The 12509-nt window shown below is 34.0% G+C and overlaps 1 protein-coding gene across 1 annotated transcript; it reads right to left on the reverse strand.

The window, feature by feature from the left end:
• Positions 1 to 212: 212 nt before the first annotated feature.
• On the reverse strand, positions 213 to 12154 carry LOC132644950 (katanin p60 ATPase-containing subunit A1-like). Its single transcript, XM_060361640.1, has 12 exons — positions 12069 to 12154; positions 11094 to 11153; positions 5453 to 5971; positions 4422 to 4664; positions 4150 to 4176; positions 3868 to 3927; positions 3343 to 3402; positions 2814 to 3005; positions 2444 to 2688; positions 1386 to 1535; positions 1216 to 1303; positions 213 to 730 (listed from the first exon to the last, which is right to left on the reverse strand). Exons 3-12 carry the CDS (start codon positions 5939 to 5941, stop codon positions 449 to 451), a joined length of 1836 nt encoding a protein of 611 aa, XP_060217623.1. The 5' UTR covers positions 5942 to 5971; positions 11094 to 11153; positions 12069 to 12154; the 3' UTR covers positions 213 to 448.
• Positions 12155 to 12509: the final 355 nt, after the last annotated feature.

Here is a 12509-nt window from a genome sequence, read left to right on the forward strand (position 1 = left end):
AAAAATGCTTAATAGTGCTGGTATTCATCGGCGTGAAGCTCTGATGGGTGTGTGAGAGGGAGAGGAAGAAGGTGAAGAGATTTTGGCAACCAATGTCTAGTGAGAAAGAAGAGGAAGGCTTAAATACCACGTGTCGAGAAGGCATGAAGATGTAGGGTTGTTGTACACCAGTACAACAAATATTACTATTTGTAGAATTATGAGATGCAATGTTCGCACACAGATTGTTCACTTACAATATACTAGACCCATATAGCATTGGCACTAGTAACAGTATCACCAATATTACAAGCCGAAGATCATCTAACATAAATGTTCGCGCACAGTGCGTCATTTGAAATAATTGGAGGACCCTATAACATCGTTTGTCCACAAAAGTCAATTTACAATGCGAAGAAACAAAAAAAAAAAAAAAACAGCACTTCTAAACTTGCATTTACTTGATCTTCTATGTTGATCCAAACTCTGAATTCCATTTCTCATGTCGTTGAATGTCCCCTGCAGAAACTGAGGGCTGTATCTTATCTAAAGCTTCTAGGAAGTCATCCATCGTAACTGGAATTTTCAGAATATCAGCCTTGGATATTTTCTTTATCTCATCTGTGGTTTTCCCTGCTATCATTCCTCTCATGCCATTAAAAGAAGCATCCCTGCAGATGTTTGTTAGATCGTCTCCACTGTAACCTTCTGTTCTTCGTGCCACTTGGTCAATATTCAGCCCAGGAGCTAACTGGCAGTATTCATCTTACAGATTTTTAGAATCAACAAAATTTTCAAAGAGCAATAATAACCGCACACGAATCCAGGGCATTTCGATGGAACACATTTCTTTTTCTTAAATGAGTAAGCAGTTCTCAAGAGCAGAGAAAATATTTGAGTTTGCTTTCAAGCCACAATGTAACAAAAGCTTATGTAGAAATTTCAGACATCACCCTTCCTTGTCATTTTAGTCACTTAGAAGCTCTATTGAGATGTAACCAAAAGGTCTCATATTTTTTTTTTTTTTTTTGAGAATGGTAACTACAGAAGGTCTCTTATTATTAGTTTTTTTTTTTTTTTTTTATACTAATATTGTATTCAGTATAATATTATAATCACTGGACTATAGTCATTCCTTTTATTGACTTTGAACATCAAACCTATTCTTTTGAGTAGAGATATATGATGATAATATAGCAGAAGACAGACCAGCCGAAACAATGATATATAGCTTACCGTGATTGATTTTAAGTTTATCTTTATAAGCTCCTTACGGCTCGTAAAATCAGGAAGAGGGATGTAAATCCGCTTTTCTAGCCGCCTCCTACAGTGAATCACCAATTAAACAAGATCAAGAGATGAAACTAAAGCAAATATTGACTGGGAAATTAAGGAGTAAAGTTAACCTTAGTGCCTCGTCAAGACTCTCGGGGAAGTTTGTTGCTGCCAAAAGTGTCACCTGTTTACCTGATGTATTATTAGAATTGCTTAATCCATCGATCTGAACTAGAAGTTCAGACTTCACCCTTCGGGATGCTTCATGCTCTGTTGCAGACCTGAGAAACAGCTTCAAATTATTACAATTAAAAAACTAAGAAATTATAAGTTTTAAGGAACTTTTTATGCTCATTAATGTTGACTGTTGAGCACATGCATAAACGTTATTGGTGGGATAAGCAGGACAAAAAATTTAGAGTTTTTAAGGTTTATGCACTGATGTTATACAAAAATCAGGCTACTTATAATGTAAATTACAAAATCTTTATGATAAAAGATTAATTGGTGACCTGATATATAAAGATAATAACTAGTACATGTTATAGATATGATACTAGCAAATAACAGTTTAAACTCACTGCAAACTAATTGCATTGCTCAGACACATGCATCAATATGTAGCTTGATAAAAATCTCTATGTTGGAAAGTACATGCCAGTAGTATCAACTCAGAGCAGACTTAGCTGCTCAAATGAAACTATAGTATGATTCGGTTTTAATAAAACATACACCTTTGTTTTCCTTCCTACTGGGTCACTATAATTTTGTTTTGAACTTCTCTGCTCTCAGCAGCTCCTTTGCAAGGCTTGGATAATTAGTAGAGGCAAGAACAAGCTGGTCATCTCTCTAGCCACTAGGACGTGTAAGCCCGTAACATATATCTACGTACGCCTAGAAGTCAAATTTATTGAATATGCTATGAAAATAAACCTTACAAGACAATTAATGAGAAAAGTTCTCAGCTGTCACCAGGGGCGGAGCTAGCCCTTCGGGGGTGGGTTCGGCCGAACCTAGTAGCTTTGGTCCGAATCATATATTTGTATATTTTTTTGTCGAATATGTACAAATTATTAATTTTGAACCCAGTAACTTTAAAGAATTAGAACCCCGAACCCACAAACTTCGATTCCTAGCTCCGCCTCTGGCTGTCACATGTATATTTAGAAAGAAGAGACTATATAATTACCCTCTGGCATTGCAAAGAGAATCAACCTCATCAATGAAAATTGTAGTTGGAGCATGAGCACGGGCAACATCAAACAAGCACCGTACCAATTGTGTACTCTCCCCGTACCATTTTGACAACAACGAAGTACTAGAAATATTCATAAATGTTGTCCCACACTCTGTAGCAACAGCTTTGGCCAAGAGTGTTTTCCCCGTGCCAGGAGGGCCAAACATAAGAACTCCTCTCCAAGGTCTCCTGATTCCCTGCAGCAAGTAACATTCAATATATTAAGTATCCATCACTCTTTTGTTATTGTGCCATCCATGTACTTAAAACATGCTCATAGCTGCATGCAAGTCAGAAATTGTAAATTAGCAAGAATTTGTACCTGGAAATACTCAGGAAACAACGGTGGGAGTACCATTGCTTCCTGTAGAATCTTCTTTGCTTCACTTAGTCCGGAAACATCATCCCATTTCACCCCTGGATCTGTATCCAATATTTCCTTTTCAAGCTTAGCAGCCAATTGAGGATGAGGTCCGTTGTACTTTGCTTTTGGCGTAGCGCCTTCTACAGCATTCTGATAGTTGTAAACAAGGCCCGTGAGAATATTATAACCAACTTAAAGTCTCAGCTTAGTACAAATAGAGTGAAGGAGCTTTTCTGCACCAATTGCTCTAAGAAAATTTGCATCAATTCAACGTATAGTTACTTGATTTTGTTTATGTAACAATAAACTCCACAGCTTTTATGTAAATCTCATCTATAATCAATTTGGCCTTGTAGAGAGAAGATTAAAGATTATTTAAGAATGGAGTTTCGCAAAATACGTTGTGATTTGAGTCTAGATGATGGCCTGGAAAGCAACATTTTAAAATGTTCTCGTATAGTATTAAAGGCAGATGAGATATTTGTACCACTTGTTGCGCTGAGTTTCCGTAGCCATTCACCTGTGCAGAAGAGCTGATCCCTCTTCCCTATAAATTTTTTGTAAAACAAATAAACTTTGTAACCTAAAACAAGAAAAGTTGGTAAAGAGAAAACAACATAATATTACAATTCTAGCGAAGATAAATGTTAAGATTGGAGTTTGGCAAAATACTTTGTGATATGAGTGTAGATGACGGCCTAAAAACCACTGGAAATTTTTTAGGGAGATTACTGTGAATACTAGTTTTGTAGTGCAGCAGATACAATTTATAGTAAAAGAGAGGATAAAAATGTTTATAGGATCAAAACAGGCAATAAAATGTATAGGATTTCTTGAGGCTCTTAATTTATGCTTAGTTCTCTTTGAGGCTTGCTTCTCTTGGCACCCTTCCTGGAAGGTGGTCAGGAGTTCAAGTGCTCTTTAGTTTGTAATTTCTGTTGGTGGTTGGTGGTAATAAGATTTTACAGTTCATTACCAAAAAAATAATTATAGGCAGATGAGGTATTTGTACCGCTTGTTGCGCTGAGTTTCCGTAACTATTCACCTGCGCCGGTGAGCTGATCCATCCTCCCTATAAATTTTTTATAACACAAATAAACTTTGTAAAATAAACAAGAATAGTCGGAAAAAGGAAAAAAAAAAAAAATAACATAACAATTCTAGCGAAGATTAAAGATCATTTGAGATTGGAGGCTGATGAAATACTTTGTGATCTGAGTCTAGTTGATGGCCTAAGAAACAACATTAATTGCTAAATATTATCCGAGAGTATTAAAGGTAGATGATAATACACCTGCCCAGCTGAGCTGATTCCTCCACCCTGTAAGATTTTCATATTTAAAAAATAATAAAAAAAAAAATAAAAAAACTAAAACAAGAAAAAGTTGGAAAAGTATAATATAACAAATTCTGTAAAGATAAAAATTTACTACATTTAAGTTTGGAGTTTGGTAAAAATAATAATTAAAAAAAAAACAGTATGTGATTTGAGTCTAGATGATGGCCTAAAAAGCAACATTATCAAACGTTCTCGGATGGTATTAAAGGCAGACAAGATATTTGTACCAGTTGTTGCGTTGTGTTTCTGTAATTATTCACCTGCCCAGCAGTATGCATGCTGTTGATGAGGTTATTGTTTGAAAAAGTAGGATTATTTGAGTAATTAGTTGCCGGTAGACTTGCAAGTTGTTGTTGTCGTAGTTGTTGTAGTTGTTGTAATCTGTGTAGCTGTTGTTGTGAAGCACTTTGAAGTGCATTTGCCACTGCATATCGCTGTCCTACTGTTGGCTCTGCTTGTAATGATGCCACCTGCAAAATTTGCAATGTACTTGCTCATATCACAAGTCTTTGTGATTGTAGACTCGAACTTTGAATTTTTCTATTGCGGTTGAGAAATAATCTAAATCTGACTCTATAGGAAACTGTAGCAATACACAGAAAATGTGATAGATTAATTTACATGCTACAATAGGTTAGAATACACTGATAGTTTACAAAAATTTACATATCCATCGTCATGTAACGATGAAAGTTTAATTTTAACAGCAAACAATTCACTCTATCCATTCGTTCCGTTAATAAAGTACAATACAATACAATACAATATAGTACAATACGACACACTATGAAGCATATGAATAACAACCATCCAAACAGACTGTAAAGATTATTTAAGATTGGAGTTCGATCCGTAAATTACTTTCCTGAACTTCGTAAATACTAGGTACTTCCTTCGTCCCAATTTAATTGTCTTACTTTCCTTTTTGGTCTGTCCTAAAAAAAGCAACTCTTTCTATATTTAGTAAGTTAGACAGCTTAAACATCCTACCTGGCAAGTTTAAAACCAGGACACTTTAGTACATTACACAAATATTTAATTTAGGACCACAAGATTCAAAAGTCTCTTTTCATTCCTTAAACTTTGTGCTCCGTCAAACTTAGACACTTAAATTGGGACGGAGGGAGTAATAATTTGAGATCAAAGTAAAGCTTTATTAACTAGGTAGACCTCAAATCCAAATTAAACTCTATATAATAAAATTGAGCTTAAAATTCAGTGACATGAAAGGCTAAAAGCCACAACAATAGTAGTATACCTGCTGAATTGGAACATTAATGGGCTGAACTGGAGCATTCATGGGCTGAATTGGAGCATTCATGTGCTGAATTGGGGCATTTATGGGCTGAACTGGAGCATTCATGGGCTGAATTGGGGAATTAATGGGCTGATTTGGAGCATTAATGGGCTGTGATTCCACTGAACTTGATGATCCAATATCAGTTTTTTCAAAGTCAAGGGTATTGAAGTCATTATCAACGTTACGAAGACCGTCCAGGTAAATACGAGTGAAGCCAGTAGAGCTTAAGCCTTTAGAAGCAACTAAGAAAGAGCGGTAATTAGCAAAGTATAGTGAAAGTAAAGATGGAACCCTTAGCAAATCGTCATTTAATGTAGGTTGAACGGCCATGATCCATGCTGACAGTTCCATCATGTCTAGATGTTCATCTTTGTTAGTGTCGAACTTGTCGAATATTTTCTTCATCTTCTCCTCTTTTGTGTTGCTATTTGGAGCCACACCTACCATCTTTTTCCTCAATTGTAACGTCACCAACACCTACAAACAAATAACCAAATTTGTTAGCTTCATGTTGCATGTAACATGGTTTCTGATCGAGCATTATTGTTGCTCTGAGGGATAAAATTTGGTTTTGAGTTACAAAAGCCAAAAAAATAGTTCTTGGGTTTTGAATCCCCAGCTATTTTGGTGAGACAAATATTTGCCGTAACTGTCTATTGATGAATTCTTTACTTTAACTAAATATATAGAAGATGTCGTCCTGCCTGTTTAGTGTTTACTGCCCACGCGGCTATATAATCTATGCTAAAAATATTACACTTGGGTTTTACCTAAACCCATCAACCGGTTCGGTTTTACTGGTTCAAACCGGCAACTGGACCGATAAAGCCGGAACCGGTTGAACCGGTTAACCATTTATTATATATTGGTCCGGTTTCAATTTTTTTGAAATCGGAACCGGTTAAACCGGTGGAATTTTTTTTTTTTAATTGTAGCCGTTGGCAGCCCAATGGACCGTTGGGCAACGGTCCATTTGCAAAAATGGCCGTTGCCAAACGGTCCCCAACTCATTTTTTGCCCCTCCAAACCCCCAAACTTTTTTTTAACACTTTAACCCATCACCCACCCCTATATAAACCCCTCTCCATTTCCATTTTAATCCACACCAATTCACTCTTATCTTTTTCTCAAATCTCATTCTCTCAATTATAGTTACTTTGCAACAATTAGCCACTTTAAATTTCTCTCAAATAAATATTATAAAATCTTATTATAGTTTCAATTATTAATTTTGCAATTATAATATTGTTGGTGGAGTTAATGATTTTGCAACAATCCGAAGTAGCTTTGGTGGATTTGCAATTCTAACCCCTATATAAACCCCACAGTAACAAAAATTTTAGCCTACTTAGCAGAAATAGCTAGAGTTTTACAAGAGTATAAATATAAACCTGGTTATCAAGCCGCTATTTTTGATATGACAACAAAATTTAAGAAGTAATTTTTTCCCATCCCAACTTTATTTATATTGGGTTCTCTTTTAAATCCTTGTTTAAAAGTGTCTTATACTAAAGCATTGGTTGGTCAAATTTATACATTTTTAGAAATTGAAGAGGGAGTTCAACCATCTTTAGCTAAAACCGAACTCGCTATTGATTACGAGTTTAGAAAAGTTTTTACTCATTATTCTAATTTGGAAGAACATGCTACACCCGTTGCTCCACGCCCTACTACTTCTCAAAGTAGCAAAAAGGGCTTGTCGGGATTAAAAGTTTTACATTCACATACAACCCCTTTTTGTAATGCAAACTTTGATGAATATCAATTTTATTTGATGCAACCAAATGTGGATATCAAGGAACTAGATGAGTTGGACGTCTTAGCATGGTGAAAGAAATACAAGGCAAGTCATCCGATACTCTCAAGAATGACTCGAGATATTCTTACGGTTCAAGTATCAACCGTGGCTTCGGAGAGTGCATTTAGCCAAGGAAGACAACAAATTGGAGACTATAGACACTTATTATCCGACTTTAGCTTGCAAGTACTAGTGTGCATTCGCGATTGGATTAGATCGGAGCGACGCAACCAAAACTTAGAAGCGGAGGAAGGCGAAGAGAAAGAGATTGAAGATTTGATAGCAAGTGAACCGGACCAAATGGAAGACTTTGAAGATATCTCCATGGCCGAATATGATATAGGGGAAGTTAACCAAATGATCGAGAATTGGTGATTTTATTATTCTACTATTTCTTTGCAACTCATGTATTATTTGCAAGTTAAAAAAAACTACATCTTGCAAATAAATGTTATCTAAGAATGAATAAAATATATGGCTCATTGAACTTTCTTCTATTTACTTGTGTTCATATTTTTACTTATATTAAGTTAGGAATATACCTAAAATATACTAAGAATATACTTATAATGTACATCTACTTAAATTAAAAACTAGAAAGTTATATACTTGAAAAATAACTAAAATATACTAAGAATATACTTATAATATAAAATACGAATTTATAAACTTAGAAAAAAATTAAGCTATAAATAACTTAAGTTATAATATATAAGTATATATAGTATACATATAACTTAAACATATATGTATATATATATATATATATATATATATATATATATATATAAGTTATATAACCTAAGTATACTGATATATATAAGTATATTCTTAGTATATTTTAGGTATATGTAGTATAACTTAAGCATATAACTTAATATATATATATATATATATATATATATATATATATATATATTGCTGTTAGTTAGTTAATATATAAACCTTACTTATAAATAAATATAACATATGTAAATATACCTACAATATACTAATAAATACTATAATATATATATAATATACAAAAAATAAAAAAAGAAGAAGAGGTTTTGCCACTTTTGAACCGGACCGGTCCGGTTTCGATTATTTAACCGGTAAACCGGAACCGGTGGCCGGTTCCGGTTTTTGAACCGGAAACCGGCCGATTTGTTAACCGGTTACCGGTCCGGTCCGGTTCAAACCGGTTAACAGGCTTAGACTTTTACCTAGCTATACACGTACACGTCAAATATTACACGGTCATTGCACTTCTACTCCTATTTTGTATCGATAAGTATTTAATTTTTATCCCTAACAATTTTTTCGGGGACATAAGTACGTAATTTCGCATCATAATATCTCAAAAGTTATGCTCCACGTCCTTAAAAAGTCAATATCTTACTAGACATAAACTTGATTTTGAAAGACAAATTAAAGACCAGCCCATTTGAAGAGCAAACACTTAGTCAGTTCTTGTCAGATTGGGACTTAGTCAGTTCTTGCCAGATTGGGAGCCTACTTAATCTTTATGTTTTATGCTTATTAAATAAGATGTTCTCCGCTTAATGAATAACCATTTGTTACCAATGGAGAATTTCTTATCATCTTAAATTAAGGTGATTGAATATACATCAATGGAAATTATAAACTTCATGCACAATAGAGAGATATGGTTAAATAATAATAATAATAATGAATGGAGTTCCTTTTTCTATTCAATTTCCGTGCAATTAAATGAATATTACACTGGGTTTGCTTTGCTGGATCGTCTTCTACTCTATCTGGAGTATAATATGGTTATCTTTTGGCTAATATCTTTGTAATAGGCTTGAGCCTAATTGAATACGATTCAATTAACATTTTAAGATGTATTTTTTTTTTTTACGAAATTGATATGAGAAACATTGCAATTTATAGTACTTTTTATGTAGTTTTCAAATATGTAAATTTTAATGTTAAAATATTGAGTTAATTTAAACCAATTTAGCTTCAAAATTTAATCAAATTGACTATGAAAAAGCAAAAAGTGACACATAAATTGAGATGGAGGGAGCGTTTCTTAGCAGAGACTGTTTCTTGGAGCCAAAGGACGTAGAGGAGAAACTTTTGATCATTTTTTTGTTTTGCACAACTTGGAAAGCTCAGTTTTGCCCCTGTAAGAGAAGGGCAAACTCACCAATTTGAGAAGAGTTAGTTGGGTTTATTTTATGAAATTTTTACATGGTATAGCTAACATATAAGAGGTATTTAAGCATAACAAGTACACTTTAATTTTATTACAAACCATAGTTATAAGGTATTTGTATTTAGAGCTCGTAGCTATAATTTAGCTGATTGTAGTTTTGGGCAAACTAAATGTATTTGTTGTTTGACTGATCTAATAAAAGCCCAATTGAAAATAAAAATTTTGCTCCAAAGTTGCATATATTTAGCACAATGCATAAGGACAAATAATGTAAAATATAACTATAATGTAAAATATAACCAAACAAGGAGTACACAAAAAACTATATCATAAATCAACTATAAAGGACCTAGTTCTAAAGAAAGAGAATTTTCTATAGACCACTAAAAATGCGAAATTTTCATTTTGTTGTTGTGAGAACTACAAAACTTCGCTATCCTCCCTAATTTGGAAAATAAAAGAGCAAATGTCACTATTTTTCTTAGTAAAGGAAAATTTACTCGAGTGCATTCAATGGAAAGAGTTAATGTACCATTGTTAGGTGATAAATCGAAGTGATAATACGTGGTGTTAATTTATCACTAGGAAGGTAACTGGTGTGAAATTAATTTCACTCGACTTTTATTACAACAGAAGCTAGGAGGTTCATATTGAAATCTCCTGGCTTTACAAAATTTGCAGTTTGGAACTTTCTTTAAAACGGAAGGACTACAAGGTAGTTCTTTGATATTCCAACAACCCACCAGTGTTGATCTGCGCCCTGGAGAATCCTAGTCTAGTTTAGTAAGAGTCAAACCTAAAAGGATGGAATATGTAATGTAACATTGTGATACAGAAAGACCTCTGACAATTGGTGTAAGGTGGAACAGTTATTACATGTTCCGGCTGTCGATCCTGTAAGATTGAACGTATTAACTAGAGTGAATAACTATCTAACTGTACCTTTAAATTCTAAAACTTAATTTATGCTAACCTATTTCGTACACATTGGCACATTGAGTTGGCTGTTCCTTGTTAGAAAGAGCAGAAAATCCATCGCTAAAGAAGCCAGTAGTCGACAATTGAATCATGTTTAGAGGTTAGGGAAAAGAATCAATCTGCCCGGAATGTCTAGCAGAAGAATTTTCAGAAAGACGACGCCTTCTTGCAGAATAGTCTACGCGACGGAGTTCTAGCAGAGCTTCCTTTTGTTCAGTTGGCATTTACTGGTAAACAATACGACATCTAAGGTTTCTTTCACTATTTTTGGTAGAGAGACATGAACGTTCATTTGTCTGCCCAATTTGGGTTACGCTCATCTTTCTTTTATTGTCAGACATATGATGTCAAGTGTTTAATAGAGTTCTTTTGTTAATGTTAGAATTTTTGCAATCTTAAACCAAACATTCATACCAATGTAAAAATACGCTACGAACTCACCGGTGCCCTCAGAATTCCCAACGGAGGCCATCTTGACCCGGTCAACCTACCAAAGCCCCAAAAATGAGATTCCAACCAAAGGACCAAAACGCTCTAGAGTGCCTCGGGAATTTAATTCGATCTTAAAGCATAAGCATCAATTTACCATAACATAGAATAAAGCGCAAGCATTGAGCATTATAACTAAACATATATGACGAAAGAAATCGAGAACTTACCACTATCAGCCAGACTATTTTCCTGTTTTCTTTGCTCGAGAAAATTTGACTTTTAAAACCCTGCGAAAGCCAAAGTAGCCGACCATTATATTCCAGTAAAATTAAACAAATGATCAGTATTGCGGAATATTGAAATTCAGCAAAGTGATCTGAAATTCAACAAAGAGGAAAAAGAAGTCACATGCAACAACTGAGCAAAAAATTAGAATAAAAAATTCATAAATTTCAGCCTCAAATACATGTATGGTAAAAGTCAGGCTTAGATTTTTAATTTCAGAGAGGAAAAATTAGGTACGTTGAAAGCTTTATCGATTTAGCAACTTTTAACTCAAAGAACACATTTTCGTTAATATTGATTGAATTAGGGTTAAGAGATTTCTTTCCTCTTCCTTTATCTTGAGCCATCATTTGGTACAAATCAGAAGCCACTGTTCATCTTCTTCCATTTGTTAGTTCTTTTATTTTTCTTCAAATTTCTGAATCAAAATTCCTAGTTGACTTTGCTGAATGTGCCTTTTTTATTCCTTTATTGTCCTTTCATTTAAGTCATCCCATCTTAAAACTCTAAAACCACACAGAAGTCACTGTCTTAGGCCAACACTATGACCGTCGATACTTTGCCTCCGTTGTCGGTTCCTAAAACACAATTTTAGTAGTTTTCCACTGGATCTTCAACGTGCATGTTGTGTAATTTCGTTTTATCCCTTTTTTTGTATAATCATCAAATTTACCCATAACAACACTGTTCAACTGGGTTTCTCATTGCACAATTTTATAATTTTTGTTTTCATAAATTTTCTTATTCCTCTAATTTTTTGAATCAGCCATGTGTTTCGATCTTGCTTCAATTAATATTTTTGGGGCCCGGTATTTTCTAATTTCTAGTATAAGGGAACACACCTGTAAAATTCATTAGGGAAAACACCAGTAAAATTCATAAAGAGAAGATGAAAGAGGAATAGTAAGTAAACCCACCACCAGAAAACAAAGCAAACAAGAAAGGTAGACATTTTTCTTCTCTGAAGGAAGGAGCTTTTCCCTAAATTCTTCTATGAAGTCCAGAACCCATAAAATAGCCAAATGTATATTTACCTTTACTAAAAAGGTATAAAAGTGAATATAGAAGAATACTTTAATACAAACTGTAGCTATAAAGTATTTGTATTTACAACTCGTAGCTATAAGTTATATGTATTTGGATGACTGTAATTTTGGCAAACTAGTTGTATTTGACTATGTGTTGTTTGATTGATCTATATACATATGTATTTGGTTGACTGTATTTTGGAAAAGTCTCGTAATTGACGACATGTATCGTTTGACTGATCTATATATGTATGTATTTGATTGACTGTATTTTGGCAAAGTGGAGTATTTGGTTGTATGCATTGTTTGACAGATCAATATACATTTGTA

This window comes from Lycium barbarum, chromosome 6 (assembly GCF_019175385.1).
Source record: "Lycium barbarum isolate Lr01 chromosome 6, ASM1917538v2, whole genome shotgun sequence".
Classification (NCBI taxonomy): domain Eukaryota; kingdom Viridiplantae; phylum Streptophyta; class Magnoliopsida; order Solanales; family Solanaceae; genus Lycium; species Lycium barbarum.

Coding starts and splice junctions, on each gene's coding strand:
- LOC132644950 (XM_060361640.1), bottom strand. CDS start 5,941: ATGGTAGGTGTGGCTCCAAATAGCAACACAAAAGAGGAGAAGATGAAG. Junction 4,665..5,452: donor TTAATGTTCCAATTCAGCAG/GTATACTACTAT, acceptor CAAATTTTGCAG/GTGGCATCATTACAAGCAGA. Junction 731..1,215: donor TAAACTTAAAATCAATCACG/GTAAGCTATATA, acceptor GAATACTGCCAG/TTAGCTCCTGGGCTGAATAT.